Raw genomic sequence first — 19,367 nt, forward strand, 5'->3', positions numbered from 1 at the left:
GGAATTGCAGGCCCTGTCCTGCCAGGACCTGTTTTTACGGATTTCAGCGGATAGGGTGTCCTTGCGCACGGTGCCATCCTTTCTGCTGAAGGTGGTGTCGGCGTTTCAAGTTAATCAGTCGGTAGAGCTCCCTGGCTTCCTGGACTGGTCTCGCGACTCAGCGACGGATAGAAACCTGCATTTATTGGATGTTCGCCGAATCCTCCTGCGCTATTTGAAGGTCACCAATCCTTTTCGAAAGTCAGATCATTTGTTTGTCCTATTTGGTGGTCCTAAGCGGGGGGACAAGGCATCCAAGGCCACTGTCTCGGTGGCTGAAGGAGACCATTGGTTTGGCGTACATTAGCGATGGCCGCTCCATTCCGGATGGTTTGAAAGTTCATTCCACGCGGACACAGGCGGCCTCTTGGGCGGAGTGCCAGCTGGTTTCTCCTCAAGAGATCTGTAGAGCCGCGGTCTGGTCCTCTCTGCATACCTTTTCCAAGCATTACCGCTTGGACGTAAGGGCGCCGGAGGAATCCAATTTCGGGGAACGAGTTCTAAGAGCGTGTCTTTCAGGACATCAGCTTTGGTACATCCCACTGGTCTGGACTGATCTGGGTATGTTCAGGAAAGGAAAATTGGATCTTACCTGCTAATTTTCAATCCTTTAATACCACAAATCAGTCCAGAGGCCCGCCCAGACGTGAATGCCGAAAGATGGACTGACCTTTGGGTTAGCTACTGTATTGAAGAATTCTGAAGGAAATAGTTTTGATGCCAATATTAACGAAGATCCGGGGTAGGGTTTCCTTCTTTAGGGGAATCCAACTCTCCTGGTTTTTGGATGTTCGCCTTGTTCGGGGTGAATGGTTGTTTAAGTTGGTTTGAAGTTGGTTCCAGTGGTTTTTTGCTTGGGGATCGACCAATACTGAGGAGCTGCAGGTGGCACTAGTGGTATATAAAGCAGTGCTTCGAAGTTGTTTTCTCTGCCTCCATCTGCTGGTGGGAGTACATAACCCACTGGTCTGGACTGATCTGTGGTATTACAGGAACGAAAATTAGCAGGTAAGATCCAATTTTCCTATCTGGCATCACTGTCTTCTACAAACACACCTGACACACCAACACTTGGGAGTCATTATTTTGTGACTGGAGATGGCTGCCTTCAGCATGGAAAGGGAACTTGTCCCACTAAGCACAGCCAGGCATATCCATCACTGCAAAGCGGGAGCCAGGTACTCTGTGCCCCCGCCCAGCATCTTTCTTTTGGTCCAGCTGAGAAGATGCTGCCCTGCCCCAAGTTAAATTACAAAAAAGAGAATCAAGAAAAGTGCTAGTGTATGACGTGAACCAGTCTCACATTTACTGTCAGGGCCCATCACCCAAACTCGTAATATCAAGCCCCAGCCTAGGACAGTGTCCTGCAGTAGGATTACCAGCAGGCAACTGATTTTCAAGACAGGCTGATCCTTTTCTAGTTTCACCCCACCTCCTGTATGGACTTGTAGACTTGCTTTCATTAGGGAAATATATAGGGACACCAGAACTACAAGTTCATATAGTGGGGTAACTCCAAGATTGGATCTATTTAAAAAGCCAGTTGGCAACCCTATCCAATAGGAGGCCACTAGGATGCACAGACACTAAGGGGATGGAGGAGTAACTTACGGGCCGATCCAGTAAAGTGTGCTCAGACTGAGCACACTGTTAGCCCCCGTTTTCGACGCGCTATTTTTACCCCTTATACAGTAATGGAGAAATTACTTACCTGATAATTTCATTTTCCTTAGTGTAGACAGATGGACTCAAAACCAATGGGGTATAGTGTACTCGTGCTAGCAGTTGGAGACTGATCAGATTTCAATCTGACGTCAGCCCCTAGTACATATACCCCTGCAGGAAGTGCAGAGCCTCAGTATTCTTCCTTGCAAAGCATTGTGGATATATGTTTGACTGACCGATTGGTTAATTTGATTAACTTGTATAACTTCATAACTATATAAACGTTATAACTTGATTAACTAGATTAATTTGAACTGGTCGATTGAGTATAGCTGGAGACCACCAGGGAGCTCAACCGGAAAGCGTCGACACCCAGCCAGGTGGAGACCTAGGTAAACGAAAAGGAGGCTTACCCTTGAATCATTTGCAATTCAATGCATGATGGCAGCCAAGGGCGGGCTGCTGAGTCCATCTGTCTACACTAAGGAAAACGAAATTATCAGGTAAGTAATTTCTCCATTTCCTAGCGTGTAGCAGATGGACTCAGAACCAATGGGATGTATAAGAGCTACTTCCGAACCGGGTGGGAGGCTGCCTGTGACCCCCTCAGTATTGCCCTTGCAAATGTCGTGTCCTCTCGGGCCTGAACATCCAGACGGTAGAATCTGGAGAAGGTATGGATGGAGGACCATGTCGCCGCCCTGCAAATCTCGGCGGGTGACATCATTCTTGTTTCTGCCCAGGATGCTGCCTGGGCTCTGGTCGAATGGGCCTTGATCTGTAGAGGCGGAGGTTTCCCTGCTTCTACGTAGGCCGCCTTGATGACTTCATTGATCCATCGGGCTATGGTTGCCCGTGAGGCTGCTTCCCCTAGTCTTTTCCCGCTGTGAAGGACGAAAAGGTGGTCCGTCTTCCGTACGGGTTCTGACATTTCCAGGTATCTGGAAAGGATTCTGCCAACGTTGAGGTGACGCAGACTACGGGCTTCTTCCGAATTCTTCAGGGCTCCCGCCGACGGGAGCGAGATGGTCTGGTTCAGATGGAAGTGGGAGACTACTTTGGGAAGGAATGACGGTACCGTGCGCAGCTGGATGGATCCCGGAGTGAACCTAAGAAAGGGTTCACGGCAAGACAGCGCTTGTAGTTCAGAGATGCGTCGCGCTGAACAAACTGCCAGTAGGAAGACAATCTTCAGGGTCAGCTGATGGAGTGATAGCCCTCGAAGAGGTCTGAAGGTGGTTCCAGATAGGAAGTCCAAGATGAGGTTGAGATTCCACAGAGGTACTGGCCACTTCAGAGGTGGACGAATGTGTTTGACTCCTTTCAGGAAACGTGACACATCCGGGTGAAAGGCTAGGCTATCGCTCTCGCCCCTGGTGCCAAAGCATGCCAGTGCTGCCACCTGTACCTTGATGGAGTTGAGGGACAGTCCTTTCTGGAGTCCGCTTTGTAGGAACTCCAGCATCACGGGAACTTTAAGTGAACGTATCTTGATGTCGTGATCTTCGCACCAGGCTTCAAATATTCTCCAGATCCTTATGTATGTTAACAATGTGGAGAACTTGTGTGCTCGGAGGAGGGTGTCTATTACCACCCCCGAGTATCCGCTCTTCTTCAGGTGAGCCCTCTCAATGGCCAAGACCATAAGAGAGAATTGAGCTGGGTCCTCATGGAGGATCGGACCCTGTTGTAGCAGGTCCCTGAGAGGGGGCAGGGGTAGAGGGTTCCCTGCCAGCAGTCTTCTCATGTCTACGTACCACAGTCTTCTTGGCCAATCCGGGGCCACCAGAAGAACTAGTCCCTTGTGTAGCTGTATCTTGTGAATGATTGCGCCCAAGAGGGGCCACGGCGGGAAGGCGTATAGTAGGGTCCCCCGTGGCCAGGCCTGCACCAGGGCATCGATCCCTTGGGATTGTAGATCCCGCTTGCGGCTGAAATATCTGGGTACTTGGGCATTGGTTCTGTTCACCAGAAGGTCCATTTCCGGTGTTCCCCACCGGTTTACTATCATCCGGAAGGCTGCAGGAGACAGCTTCCATTCTCCTGGGTCTAGACTTTCCCTGCTGAGGAAGTCCGCCGTGATGTTGTCCTTCCCAGCGATGTGGGCGGCAGAGATCTCCTGTAGATTTGCTTCTGCCCATGCCATCAGTGGGTTTATCTCCAGTGACACCTGTTGGCTTCTGGTTCCCCTTGCCTGTTGATGTAGGCTACCATTGTGGCGTTGTCGGACATCACCCTGACCGCTTTGCCTCGGAGTCTTTGGGTGAACCGCAGGCAGGCGAGTCTGACTGCCCGCGCTTCTAGGCGATTGATGTTCCATCCTGCCTCTTCTGTGTTCCACTGCCCTTGGGCGGTTAATTCCTCGCAGTGTGCTCCCCATCCCCGTAGGCTGGCATCTGTAGTTAGCAGAGTCCAGGTTGGGGATGATAGTCTTGAGCCTCTGTTCATGTGGCTGGGCTGCAGCCACCAGTGTAGTTTGGTCCGACCTGTGCCCGGGAGGGCTAAGCGTACGGTGTAGTTGTGCGACCGTGGGTTCCAACGGGACAGCAGTGAGTGTTGTAGAGGCCTCATGTGGGCCCTCGCCCAGGGGACCACTTCCAGTGTGGATGCCATCAGCCCTAGGGCCTGCAGGTAATCCCATGCCGTGGGGCGAGGGTCGCTCATCAAGGATTGCAACCGGTTCCACAGTTTTGACCTCCTTGTGGGAGTCAGGCTGACTTGTCTTCCTTGGTGTCAAAGTGGACCCCCAGGTACTCCAACGATTGTGAGGGCTGCAGGGAACTCTTGTTCGTGTTGACCACCCATCCGAGGCTCTCCAGTAGAGACTTGACTCTGTTGGTTGATTGGATGCTTTCCTCTGGTGACTTTGCCCTGATCAGCCAGTCGTCCAAGTAAGGATGAATGAGGACTCCTTCCTTCCGCAGTATTGCCACCACTACCACTATCACCTTGGTGAACGTCCGTGGTGCTGTGGCTAGCCCGAAGGGTAGGGCCCGGAACTGGTAGTGATGGCCCAGGATCTTGAAACGTAGGTAACGCTGGTGTTCCTGATGAATTGGGATGTGCAGGTACGCCTCTGACAGGTCCAGGGAGGTGAGGAACTCTCCCGGCTGTATTGCCTTTATTACGGATCTCAGGGTTTCCATGCGGAAGCGGGGGACCTTCAATTATCGGTTTACGGATTTGAGGTCCAGGATTGGTCAGAACGTTCCCTCTTTCTTGGGAACAAGAAAATATATGGAATAATGACCAGAGTTTATCTCCTGAGGAGGTACCGGAGTTATGGCCTCGAGGTTCAGTAGTCTGGCCAGTGTAACTTCCACTGCCACCTTTTTGGTGGGGTCGTGGCAGGGGGACTCCACAAACTTGTCCGGGGGGGTGCGTATGAAGTCCAGGTAGTACCCTTCCCAGATGATGGCTAGGACCCACTTGTCCGAAGTTATCTCGACCTATCTTTGGTAGAACAGGGCCAGTCTGCCCACTATGGCTTCCCTTGGATGGGTCGGCTGATTCTCAATGCGGAGCGCGGCCGGGCCCTGGGCCCGAGCTGTTTCCCCTCTTGTTGTGCTTGTTCCGAAAGGACTGGTTCCTGCCCGGAGGGCGGGGCGCCTGGTAGCTGCTCCTGTATGGGTTGAAGCGCTGCGAGCTTCTGCCCCTGGAGGCCCTGGAAGGCTGTCGCTGGGCTCTCCTTGACTTGTCTTCCGGAAGGCGCGGTACTGGGGATTCGCCCCATTTGCCCGCCATCTTTTCTAAATCGCTGCCGAACAGAAGTGTTCCTTTGAAGGGCATCCTTGTGAGGCGTGTTTTGGAAGATGGGTCGGCCGACCAGCTTCTGAGCCAGAGCAGTCTCCTGGCCGCCACCGCCGATGATACTCCTCTGGCCGCTGTGCGTACGAGGTCTGAGGCTGCGTCCGTTAGAAAGGATAGCGCTGGGTCCAAGATATCTCCCGGGGTGCCGTTCCTGGCCTGGGAAAAGCAGGCACGTGTCACCACGGAGCAGCAGGCCGCAATCTGAAGAGACATAGCGGCCACGTCAAATGACTGTTTAAGCATGGCTTCTAGCCGCCGGTCATGCGTGTCCTTGAGTGCTGCTCCTCCCTCTACCGGAATGGTGGTGCGCTTGGAGACTGCACAGACCATGGCATCCACTCTAGGGCAAGCGAGCATGTCTTTGGTTGCTGGATCCAGGGGGTACAAGCTGGCCAAGGCCCGCCCCCCTTTAAAGGCAGACTCTGGGGTGTTCCATTCCAGGTCAATTAGCTGTTGAGCGGCTCGCAAGAGCGGGAAATGACGGGAGGTCTGTCGAAGGCCTTCCAGAAATGGGTTCTCCTCAGGATCCCCCTGGGTTTCTGAATCCGGAATCGCCAGTTCCGCCAGGCATTGGGAGACCAGATCCGGGAGCTCCTCCCTTGTGAAGAACCGTCTCATGGTTCGGTGGGGTTCTGTCCCCGGGGGGAGTTCTCCTTCTTCTAGGGGTTCGACTTCTTCTTCTGAGATGTCCGTACCCCGAAGGTGGGACTACTTGGCGGTAAAAGCCTATGCCTAGGTCTTGAGGGGCCTGGAGCATAGGGGTCCTCCTGCGACATATGTGGTTGGTCCGCCCGGGAATCCGTTTGCATTCGGACAAAGGCGTGAATCCCCTTGAAGAGTTCCACCCAAGAAATAGACGAGGGGTCCACATTGAGTGGCGCTGCTTCCCTGGGAGCCTCCGGCTGAGAGGGAGACCCACTGGGGGTTGCTAGCTCCAGGGAGCCCCCTGAAGAGCTAGTCCCCAGCCCTGGGCAAGACTGAGCCTGTGGTGGATCTCCCAGGGCCTCCTCGCATTGGGTGCATAAGGCATCGGCTTCCTGGCTCGGGGCGGCCCTGAGGTGGCATGCTGAGCAGAGACCTAGGGATTTTACTTCCGTTATTGGAGGTGTCGAGGTTGCCTGCGCGTACATGTTTCGTTCCAGAGCGCCTGGCCGCGTGCACGCGTATCTGTGCGCTTTAGTCGGGGTTTGTGCGCGTATCTGAGCACTTAACCCGGGATGTGCGCGCGGGTAGTCGAGTGCGCGTAGTCCGTGCAACCGGGACTTGCGCGCGCCGCTTGTGCGTCCAAGGGTTCTTGTGCGTATAACTTACGCGCAGAAGTAGGTTTGTGCGCACAGGTAAGTTTTGTGCGCTCGGCCGGGCGGCGATGTGAATGGCGAGATTAAGGCCAAGATGGCGACGGCGACCATGCGGGCAAGATGGCGACTACCTCGGAGGGTCTCCACATGGGAGGGCCCTTGGAAATGCCGGGGTCTGGCTCTACTAGGGCAAATCAACCCGGTGGCGCTGGCTTCGGCCGATGGCCTGCACTCGTCCTCAATCCTCGGAGACCGGCACAAGTAAAGATTTCTACCTTACCTTATCTTCGGCGCTTCCCGGTCTCGACCCTAGCGGTCTCCGGCTGCGGGGGGAGAGGGCAACTACCTTCACCGCCGCTTTTGAGGGTGCACCCGCTGCCTCTCAGCCGCGCCCAAACTCCTCTCGCTCGGGGGCTGTAAGTCCTTGCCGCGATTCGGCTGCCAGACCGAGGCTGCCTCTATGCCGCACCCGATCCTTCGGGGGCTAGGTCCCGCCGCGATTCGGCCACCGGACCGAGGCTCACCTCCGAGGGATCACGGAAATCACCTCGGGAATCTCGACTGGGGAGGGACCCTTAGGTATCACCGCAGGAGAGCGGGGCTCGTCTTCAGTAGAATTTTCTTCTTTAAATTTGGTTCCAACGCTCTGAGAGCGTGCAGACAGCTCCTAACTGCTATGGAGACGGAAAATACTGAGGCTCTGCACTTCCTGCAGGGGTATATGTACTAGGGGCTGACGTCAGATTGAAATCTGATCCGTCTCCAACTGCTAGCACGAGTACACTATACCCATTGGTTCTGAGTCCATCTGCTACACGCTAGGAAAGGGGTAATAGCGCGTGGAAAACGCTCGGCTAACCCCCCCCCCCCCCCCGAAACTAATAGCACCCGCAACATGTAAATGCATGTTGATGGACCTATTAGTCATTCCCGAGCAATACAGAAAGTAACACCTGCCAAAGGCAGGAGATAGAGCAGCTTTTAAACTAGAACAAGGGGGAAAGCCAACAGTCACTCAGCAGTGCATGGTTCGGAGAAATGTATCCTTGAAGGATACTAATGACATAGAAGAGTTAGGGCATCCCAACAGAGAGGTTCCATTAAAAGCAAACATAGTCCATGTGCCTATATATAAAAAATCACCGAAGCTAATGGTTTCCGAATTATCCCTAACAACTGAAAAGCAGGTTGTTAATGCAAACAAAAAACACACTTTGAAATGTCTGTATGCCAATGCCAGAAGTCTAAGAAATAAGATGGGAGAGTTAGAGTGTATAGCAGCAAATGATGACATAGACATAATTGGCATCACAGAGACTTGGTGGAAGGAGGATAACCAATGGGACAGTGCTATATCAGGGTACAAATTATATCGCAATGATAGGGAGGATCAACTTGGTGGGGGTGTGGCACTTTATGTCCGGGAGGTTATAGAGTCCAAGAGGATAAAGATCATACAAGAGACTAAATGATCAGTAGAATCTATATGGGTAGAAATCCCATATGTGTTGGGTAAGAGCATAGTGATAGGAGTATACTACCGTCCACCTGGACAAAATGGTCAGACAGATGATGAAATGCTAAGAGAAATCAGGGAAGCTAACCAATTTGGCAGTGAAATAATAATGGGAGATTTCAATTACCCCAATATTGACTGGGTAAATGTAACATCAGGACTTGCTAGAGACATAAAGTTCCTGGATGTAATAAATGACTGCTTCATGGAGCAATTGGTTCAGGAACCAACAAGAGAGGGAGCTATTTTAGATTTAATTCTTAGTGGAACGCAGGATTTGGTGAGAGAGGTAACGGTGGTGGGGCCACTTGGCAACAGTGATCATAACATGATCAAATTTAAACTAATAACTGGAAGGGGAACAATAAGTAAATCTGCAGCTCTAACATTAAACTTTCAAAAGGGAAACTTTGATAAAATGAAAATAGAAAAAAACTGAAAGGGGCACTGCAAAGGTTAAAAGTGTTCAACAGGCATGGACATTGTTTAAAAATACAATCCTAGAGGCGCAGTCCATATTTATTCCACACATTAAGAAAGGTGGAAGGAAGGCAAAACGATTAACGTCATGGTTAAAAGGAGGTGAAAGAGGCTATTTTAGCCAAAAAAAATCCTTCAAAAATTGGAAGAAGGATCCATCTGAAGAAAATAGGATAAAACATAAGCATTGTCAAGTTAAGTGTAAAACATTGATAAGACAGGCGAAGAGAGAATTTGAATTGAAGTTGGCCATAGAGGCAAAAACTCATAATAAAAACATTTTTAAATATATCCGAAGCAAGAAACCTGTGAGGGAGTCGGTTGGACCATTAGATGACAGAGGGGTTTAAACGGGCTCTTAGGGAAGATAAGGCCATTGAAGAAAGGCTAAGGGCTAGATTTTAAAAGCCCTGCGCGCGTAAATCCTGCCGGATTTACGCGCGCAGGGCACTTGGCGCCGGCGCGCCTATTTTGCATAGGCCGGCGGCGCACGCAAAGCCCTGGGACGCGCGTAAGTCCCGGGGCTTCGTAAAAGGGGCGGGAGGCGTGTCCGGGGGCATGTCTAGGGTCAGGGGCGGTCCGGGAGGACGGTCCCGAGTCCCCTGGCACTGTGGCCTATGCCGGGGGATGCCGAGGCGGCGTGCGCAAGTTACGCCTGCTTCAAGTGCTGGGGGGTGGGTTAGATAGGGGAAGAGAGGGGAAGGTGGGGGGACGCGGAAGGAAAGTTCCTTCCGAGACCGCTCCGATTTCAGAGGGAACGGAGGTAAGCTGCGCAGCTCGGCGAGCACAGGCTGCCGATTTTGCGCAGCCTTGCGCGCGCCGACCCCGGATTTTATAAGATACGTGCGGCTACGCGCGTATCTTATAAAATCCCGGCGTCCTTTTGTTTGCGCCGGTTGCGCGAACAAAAGTGCACGCACGTACTTATTTAAGATCTACCTCAGCATGAATTCTTTGCTTCCGTGTTTACTAATGAGGATATTGGGGAGATACCAGTTCCGGAGATGGTTTTCAGGGGTGATGAGTCAGTCGAACTGAACGAAATCACCGTGAACTGGAAGATGTAGTAGGCCAGATTGACAAACTAAGGAGTAGCAAATCACCTGGACCAGATGGTATGCATCCTAGGGTACTGAAGGAACTCAAAAATGAAATTTCTGATCTATTAGTTAAAATTTGTAACCTATCATTAAAATCATCCATTGTACCCTGAAGACTGGAGGGTAGCCAATCTAACCCCAATATTTAAAAAAGGCTCCAGGGGCAATCCGGGTAACTATAGACCAGTGAGCCTGACTTCAGCGCCAGGAAAAATAGTGGAAACTATTCTCAAGATCAAAATCGTAGAGCATATAGAAAGACTTGGTTTAATGGAATACAGTCAACATGGATTTACCCAAGGGAAGTCTTGCCTAACAAATCTGCTTCATTTTTTTGAAGGGGTTAATAAACATGTGGATAAAGGTGAACCGGTAGATGTAGTGTATTTGGATTTTCAGAAGGCTTTTGACAAAGTCCCTCATGAGAGGCTTCTAAGAAAACTAAAAAGTCATGGGATAGTCTTGGATTACAAACTGGTTAAAAGACACGAAATCGGTAGCCTTGCGCGGGCCGATCCAGGATTTTAGCGGCTACGCGTGTATCAACTAAAATCCCGCGTACTTTTGTTGGCGCCTGGAGCGCCAACAAAAGTACGCCAACGCGCCGTTTTTGAAAATCTACCCCTTAGGGAATAGCCACTTCTATTAATTGCATCAGTGGCATGGGATTTTCTTAGTGTTTGGGTATTTGCCAGGTTCTTGTGGCCTGGTTTGGCCTCTGTTGGAAACTGCCATGCTGGGTCAGACCAAGGGTCCATCAAGCCCAGCATCCTATTTCTTATGTTTTTAAGGCAGGAGTTAATTTCGGCCGGCACCAGAAAAGTGTACAGAAAAGCAGAAAAAACTGCTTTTCTGTACACCCTCCGACTTAATCACTGGGCAACAAATTTTCACAAAAGTCATGTTACGGAAATGAAATTAGTCAATTCTTATAAATTTCCATGTGCTAAACATGAATGTGACTGTGAAAATGCAAAATTGGCTCTAGTTTTTTTGTAATATGCAATAATATAATTACATCTTGAATTGTATGCCAATAGTAGGAGACCTACGGTTAATACCGTTTGAAAAATGAAGTCATAGACTACGTCTTAGATTTCTTTGCTTGTCTCTTGTACACCTGTTCGGGAGCATCTCTGCGGAGTGTCCAGCAGTAGTCAACCAGCATGAATATTTCAAATGCTCACCCTTTCTGACTGGGCTTCATATAGTACACTGCTGACGTCAGCTTACTCAGCAGTAGCATGGCAGTAGAACTGCATTGCATCAGAAAATAATGTAATAAACTCTGGATGATGTGTGCATGATGGTATTAGTTCTTCTCTTTCCCCCACTTACCATCTCCCCTGTACCTCCGTCTCCCGAGCTGATTTATATTACTTATATTGATTTATTTTAATTACTGTATTTACTGCTAAGATGAGTTTCATGAGTTTTAGATTAAGTTAAAATGAGTTTCTAGAGTTTTGAGCTACGTTTATGCCACTTTTCACTTTGAAGTGTTTGCTGTTAACTGGCAACATTGTTCCATGTACCGCCCTAGAGCGAAATTGAAGTTTCATTGTGAACCGATATGATTTGTACTTTTACAGGAATGTCGGTATAGAAAAAAATAAAAATAAATAAATAAATAATGATGCAATATTACATCGTTCTAGGCTTATTTACAGTCCTACTGGATAAATTTACATGACTAAACATAGAAAGTGAACTATATTAAATATCTTCAAAACGAGAGCCAATAAAAACTTTTCATGGTCATATTCGTGTTCAACACATCAAGATACTACAGAGTAGGACCTTTTTAGGTCAGTAACACTTTCATTGTTGCCCAGTGATATCACAGTGATATTAAGTCGGAGGCCCCAAAAATAAAAAAAAATTAAAAATCTGCCCATGGCCCGCAGGTTGGAAAACGGACACTCAATTTTGCCAGTGTCCGTTTTCCGAACCCGTGGCTGTCAGCAGGTTCAAGAACCGATGCCGGTAAAATTGAGCGTCGGCTGTCAAACCCGCTGTCAGCCGCCACTTGTCAAAAAGGAGGCGCTAGGGATGCGCTAGTGTCCCTAGCCCCTTTTACCGCAGGCCCTAATTTGCATAGAGGCCGATACTGAATCGCGTGTCCAGGACACTGGCCTGTGTGCGCGTCGGGAGAGCGGGCGCTCACCGGCTCTCCCGCGACTTTTACTGTATCAGCTCGTTTGTCATTAGAGCAGTATGCTGAGTCCTAGGGTAGATATGATTCAAATCCTGCTTCTTTAACTGCTATTCCTAGTGATCTTGGGCAAGTCACTTCATTCTCCTATTGCCTCACTTACCAATTTAGGTCTTATTTGCTAAGCATTTTTCCATAGACACAGAATGGGAGAAAAGCCTTAATAAATCAGGCCCACAGATTGCAAACCTTTTGGGTAAGGAACTACCTACTGTATCTGATTGTAGCTTGCAGTTAAAAAGGTGAAAAATAAAATTTACAATCCAAAGTGTTCAGCCATTCAGGGGAGCACAGGATAAGTTGCCCCAGGCATAAAGCAAAGAAAAAATGAGCTTCAAATTACCCTGGACCACAAGAGGGTGACCTGCAAAGTGATTTCACATGCCTTCCTGGCCTTTTGGCTAAATTCAAGCAGAATATAAACGACGGGTTTGAACTCTCAGCTGAGGACCTTTTGGTTAAGACTGAGACCCCGGACAATACCACGGAATTCCACTGGGGATAGGATGACAGGACCGTTACCGCCCAGTCAGACAATCAGAGGCACAGTGACACGTGCAGGCAGGCCGCGCTGATGTCACACTAAACACGTTCCAGCGCCGCTTCCGGGCCTTAGGCCATGCAGGAAACGCGCCTCTCGCGCTCACCTCTCAGGCATTTCCACGGGCGCGGCCGCGAGCACGTGCGTGACGCCGTGCGGATTGGCTGACAGCAGCCGACGTAAGGAGGAGGATCTGATTTTCGGCAGGTGCGGAATCATTCTCCCATACCCGAGTTTTAGCCATGATGCCGGACATTAACCCCTTTGCTCCCGTCAGGGGGGTCTGACTTGTCTCCCTTGATCTTTGCCTCTTCCGTGCTTTCCGTCTGCTCTTATATCACTCACCTGTTCCCCCCCGTAGGCGCTATAGATCTCATGACAAATCTGTCACCTACCTCCCCAGCTTTTGCAGTTTGAAAAGCCCCGAGGAAAAGGCAAGAGGCAGGGCAGCAGCAGAAGCAGTGCCTGCTGCAATGCCAAATTCCAGCTAACACAGACCCAGCCAGCATGAAACCAACGAGAAAAGAAATCCCCCACGAGTATCCCTGGCGAAATTAGCCCGGGTCTGCATCCCCTGCCTTCCCCTCCGCCACGGATCGGGACAGACGTGTTCACACTGCGGGCCTTGTTAGATTTTAGTCTGCGCATTTTGCTACACACCTTGACACTGCCTGCAGTGTCACAACCATGGGTCCATTTCAGGGCTGGCAGCGACAGCTAACGAGGACAGGATAGGGAGCCACTGCATGTCCCCTCTGGCCTAAGACAGGATCCCCCTATGTCTTCTACCAGGTGTTTGTCTCTACCCAGGTGCAGAAGGAATTGCATGGGGGGCTGTATCCCAAGGAGCGAAGAGGTAGATCAGTCAGAGTCCTTTCCTTATGTCGGGAGTCGTTGCCCCACCTGCATCAGCGCCGATGCCAATCTGGAGCCAGTCGGGGGTGTAAAGGAGGATTCTTCGCTCAGTACCCAGAGCCTCTTATCCTCCTTAGATGTCCCTTTTTCTTTTGGGATTTTTCTTTTATTTTGTTTCCTATATTCTGAGTTTGGAAGGGAGGAGGAAAAGGGGAGGGGAGAGCATGACATCATCACCAGCCAATCGGACGCCACCTATCTAAAAAAAAAAAATTTAAAAGCTCTTTGGGGGATGCTGTGAGCTTGTGAGCAGCTGGAGGCAGGGTGACTGGTGGGGGCGGAATAGATGAGATCTGTCCGCGGAAAAACAATCTGTAAAGCTCATTGCCAGGCTGACTCCGATCTAGCAAAGATGTGCCAAGCTTGGATTGACTTCCGTAATTTCTCTCTCTCACCTTTCTGGGATTTCTCTTCCTGCCTTTTCAGTATCAACATTAAATGACTATATGCCCATTGCCGAATTTAGGAACAAGCTACCTAAACTATAATTTCAAGTTTTATATTTTTTGGTAATTCTATGGGGTCTTTTAAACTCGACCTAATTTAGTAGGTGCAATCGGAGCATCAGCCCCTCCTATGCCAGTAACAAGGCACTCCAGCCCCCAATAACTCTGCCAGTGCACCTGAATCCTGCCATGCAGCGGCTCCTGCTGTGCCAGTACTGAGACCCACAGGCACAGTTCACTTCAGTCACTTCCGTGATAGCTGCCAGGGGTTATCTCCTTGCAGGCTGAGCATGAAAAAACCAGTCAGAAATTCCCCTGCCCCCAGCAAGTGCCCCTTTCACTCTCTTTTGCTCCTCCAAATGTATTGTTCAGAATAAGAGTTCTGAATAGTGTTCACATAAGATCCACCCCCAGGATCCTGGCCAGGTCTTTAGTGAAATTGTTTTGTTACAGAAAATGACATGAGGTTTTGGTTGGAAGTAGAAGTTAAGGGGCAGTTTGAATGAAGCTGTTTTTGAGGCTTGCTGGACTAGAGCAGGCAAAAAGTCCATGTGTTGAAGCAACTGCACATCTGCTTACACAGGGACACAACAGAACATACCCCAGACAGCTCAGTGACACCCGGGAGGCAGAGCAGGCAGCTGCCTCTTTCCTCCTCTTCTGGCCTTCTGCTAGCAACTCATCTGCAGCAGCAGCTTGAGAACTACAACCAGCCAGCTTTATTCCAATGTGCAGATTATGAAAATGGCCAGTCCTGATGACAATAACACCCTACATCTTACTCCAGAAAGCAGCCTAGCTTCTCTGCTCAGCTCTAACAGATTTTTTTTACATAGCAGTTTTCCACTGCTTCTGTTGTTCTAGCCATCCCATTGTCTCTGAAAAAAAAACTCCACATTTTAGAATCAAAAGGGGAGATTTGAAGACACACTATCCCCTTCCCACTAAGGGACCGATGCAATATATGTGCACTGAAAGCAGGCGCTGAACACTCAGTGCCCACTCTCCTACCACCCCCAGGCACCCCTCCTGGGGGTGCCATGTAATATTTAAATTAGGGGCACGATCCTAGCACCTCCTTGAGAACGGGAGCCCGCAAGCGGTAGGCTGCTTGCCGGTTAGGAAAACAGACAAAGAATTTATCGGCATCAGTTTTCCTAATTGGCGCACAGCCAGGGGTTCGGAAAACGGACGCTTGTTAACTGAGCGGCCATGTCCTGAATGCTTTTTGTTTAATTTTTTACTTTTTTTTTTTAGTTTTTTAAAGATTTACAGAAAAGCGGTTTTTTCAGCTTTTCTGTTCAACTTGTGGGAGTGCTCAGCAATAACACCTGCTCTGGAGTGGAGGCGTAGCCTAGTGGTTAGAGCAGTGGGCTGGAGACCAGGGTTCAAGTCCCCCTGTTACTCCTTGTGACCTTGGGCAAGTCACTTTACTCTCCATTTCCTCAGGTACAAACTTAGATTATAAGCCCTCTGGGATAGGGAAATACCTACAGTACCTGAATATAATTCACTATGAAGTGCTGAAAAGAAAAGTGGAATATAAAAATCTATATTTCACTTTTTTCAGCACTTCAAAGTGGATTACATTCAGGTATTGTAGGTATTTCCCTATCCCCAGAGGACTTACAATCTAAGGGGGTCATTTATCAAAATGCGCTAAGGCATTTTCGCATGCGTTAAGGGCTTATCGTATGTGAAAAGCCCCGTTAACGCATGTGATAAGCCCTTACCGCATGCAAAAACGCCTTTAATGCATGTGATGGCACCATATCGTATGGTGCGATGCAAATTCGAAAAAGAGGAGGAGCAGACTTACCAGTTTGTGAAGTCCTTTTGCACAGACTTAACGCTGATTTTAGCTACACCTTTTTCAGTAGCCTTAAGCTGTGTGATAGCTTGTGTTACAGGGTGGTAAGGTGTTAGTGCATTTTGTGATGTCTCCTGAAAGGCCTATTTGAGAGAGAGAGAGAGAGAAAGCGAGCGCACCTAGCCATAATGTCCTCTCCCTAGGTAGGTATTTGTATCCCAATGGGAGGCCCACCTAGTAACTCAAGGCGAGGTTTAGATATTAGTGTAGGGGGTTAGGGGCCACTTTGACATTCAACGTGAGACGTATGAACAGAACAGTGGTCTCTTGTGAAGATTTGATGACCTATGGAGAGAGGAAAATCACTCAAAGATGAGATTGGTGCAATGTTCTCTCCACCTAGCTTGATGGACTCTCTACCTGGGTAACATCTGTTCTGTTCGTACGTCTCACGTTGAATGTCAAAGTGGCCCCTAACCTCCTACACTAATACCTAAACCTCGCCTCGAGTTACTAGGTGGCCCTCCCATTGGGATACAAATACCTACCTAGGGAGAGGACATTATGGCTAGGTGCTCTCTCTCTCTCTCTCTCTCTCTCACACACACATACTCTCCCCCTCTCCAAGATTGCAATAAACTGTCTATTTGCATAAAACACGCCTCTTTTGCTATCGCATGCGATACTTATCGCATTTTGATAAAACCAGGCCTAAGTTTGTACCTGAGGCAATGGAGGGTAGTGTAAGTTCAGTGTAAAACATTGATAAGGCAGGTTAAGAGAGAATTTGAATTTGAATTGAAGTTGGCTGTAGAGGCAAAAACTCATAATAAAACATTTTTTTAAATATAGCCGAAGCTAGAAACTTGTGAGGGAGTCGGGTGGACTGTTAGATGACCAAGGGGTTGAAGGGGCTCTTAGGGAAGATAAGGCCATTGCACAAAGACTAAATTAATTCTTTGCTTCTGTGTTTACTAATGAGGATGTTGGGGAGATACCGGTTCCAGAGATGGTGTTCAAGGGTGATGAGTCAGATGAACTGAACCAAACCGCTGTGAACCTGGAAGATATAGTAGGCCAGATTGACAAACTAAAGAGTAGCAAATCACCTGGACCATATGGTATGCAACCCAGGGTTCTGAAGGAACTCAAAAATGAAATTTCAGATCTATTAGTTAAAATGAGTAAACTATCATTAAAATCCTCCATTGTACCTGAGGACTGGAGGGTGGTCAATGTAACTCCAATATTTAAAAAGGGCTCCAGGCATGATCCGGGAAACTATAGACCAGTGAGCCTGACTTCAGTGCCGGGAAACATAGAGGAAACTATTCTAAAGATCAAAATCACAGAGCATATAGAAAGACATGGTTTAATGGAACACTGTCAACATGGATTTACCCAAGGGAAGTCTTGCCTCACAAATCTTCATTTTTTTGAAGGGGTTAATAAACATGTGGATAAAGGTGAACCAGTAGATGGATTTTCAGTAGGTGTTTGACAAAGTCCCTCATGAGAGGCTTCTAAGAATACTAAAAAATCATGGGATAGGAGGCAATGTCCTTTTGTGGATTACAAACTGGTTAAAAGACAGGAAACAGAGTAGTATTAAATGGTCAATTTTATCAGTGGAAAAGGGTAAACAATGGGCCGATGCTTTTCAATGTATTTATAAATGATCTGGAAAGGAATACGACGAGTGAGGTTATCAAATTTGCAGATGATACAAAATTATTCAGAGTAGTTAAATCACATGCGGATTGTGATAAATTGCAGGAAGACCTTGTGAGACTGGAAGATTGGGCATCCAAATGGCAGAGGAAATTTAATGTGGACAAGTGCAAGATGATGCATATAGGGAAAAATAACCCATAGTGTAATACATGATGTTAGGTTCTATATTAGAAGTTACCACCCAGGAAAAAGATCTAGGCATCATAGTGGATAATACATTGAAATTGTTAGCTCAGTGTGCTGTAGCAGTCAAAAAAGCAAACAAAATGTTAGGAATTATTAGGAAGGAAATGGTGAATAACAGAAAATGTCATAATGCCTCTGTATCACTCCATGGTGAGACCGCGCCTTGAGAACTGTTTACATTTCTGGTAGCCGCATCTCAAAAAAGATATAGTTGCACTGGAGAAGGTACAGAGAAGGGCGACCAAAATGATAAAGGGGATGGAACATCTCCCCTATGAGGAAAGGCTGAAGAGGTTAGGGCTGTTCAGCTTGGAGAAGAGATGGTCAAGGTCTTTAAAATCATGAAGTCTTGAAGGGTAGATGTGAATCAGTTATTTACTCTTTCAGATAATAGAAGGACTAGGGGGCACTCCATGAAGTTAGCAAGTAGCACATTTAAAACTAATCGTAGAAAATTCTTTTTTTCTCAACACACAAATAAGCTCTGGAATTTGTTGCCAGAGGATGTGGTTAGTGCAGTTAATGTAGCTGGGTTTAAAAAAGGTTTTGATAAGTTCTTAGAGGAGAAGTCCATTAACTGCTATTAATCAAGTTGACTTAGGGGTCAATTTTCAAAAACGCGCGTGGACGTCCATGTGCGCATAGTTCCCAGTGCGCGCACATGGCCATGGCTATTTTATAATATGTGTTCGTCGGCGCACACATGCGTGCCAGATTTTAATGCGTGTGGTGATGCAAGTAGGGTTTTCTCCCTGTCCACTCCAATTAAAGAGATGACTGGGAGGGAACTTCCCTATCCCACTAACTACCCTTCCTACCTTTTCTTCTCTCCCCTATCTCTAACCTCTACCTAGCTAGCCCAAATTTGTTTGTTTTATTACTTACTGCTCCTTCCGAGCAGAAGTAACTTCAGCGCACCAGCCAGCTGCTGGCGAACGTTTCCCTGGGACAGGGCCTAATGGCCGCTGTCCCGGTCGACCCCCCTCCCCGCCCAGACCCCCCCAGCCCGCCCCCTTTCGATGGCCCAGCACTTCTACGCATACTGGGAGATAGATTTGGCTATGTAGCGACCAAGAAGAAGGAGATCGGAATATGGTAAAAGATCTTTATTCTTACAGTATTCAAGCCCAACTCTGGCTGAGTTTCGCTCTATAGAGCAGAGCTGCCTCAGGGGCTACTATAATTAAAAAACATATAAAACATAAGTATAGAGATAGTTAAAAGCAAACGATAAAACTCAACAATTAAAAACATATATATGTGTTAAGACATCACAATGTAACATAAATAATATAAATAATAAAGACATTAATAAATACATTACACACATGAACAATGGATCAGATTGAAATCATGTCAAGTAAAGGAAACCATAAGATGCTAGTCTAGAAGTAAATGTGGCATAGTGATGCGTAGTACCTGTTTAGAATATTCTTTTTTTCATTATTTCCAAATGAGATCATGTGGGTCATATGTAAGCAATGGGATGTATTAATACAATCAAATGGATTTATTTATTTATTTGTTTTAAAACTTTTCTATACCGTTGCTAAGTTAAATACCATCGCAACGGTTTACATGTAGGCACATATTTAATGAGGGTAAAAGCGTA

The 19,367-nt window shown here is 48.0% G+C and overlaps 1 protein-coding gene across 2 annotated transcripts in view; it reads right to left on the reverse strand.

Moving 5' to 3' along the window:
- LOC115098233 (dual specificity protein phosphatase 10-like) overlaps positions 1 to 13,701 on the reverse strand; it is a 42,096-nt gene extending 28,395 nt beyond the window's left edge. The window contains exon 1 of one of the 2 annotated variants that reach the window (XM_029614691.1): positions 13,568 to 13,701. Coding sequence is in view for 1 of the 2 variants with exons in the window: in XM_029614690.1 (XP_029470550.1) it covers positions 13,325 to 13,353 (29 nt within the window). In the remaining variant the exon portion in view is untranslated. Of the gene's footprint in view, positions 1 to 13,324; positions 13,542 to 13,567 lie in introns of those variants that run through there. The other variant, XM_029614690.1, reaches the window with a different exon arrangement.
- Between the last annotated feature and the right edge of the window lie 5,666 nt (positions 13,702 to 19,367).

The sequence above is a fragment of the Rhinatrema bivittatum genome, chromosome 8, assembly GCF_901001135.1.
Source record: "Rhinatrema bivittatum chromosome 8, aRhiBiv1.1, whole genome shotgun sequence".
Taxonomy (NCBI): Eukaryota; Metazoa; Chordata; class Amphibia; order Gymnophiona; family Rhinatrematidae; genus Rhinatrema; species Rhinatrema bivittatum.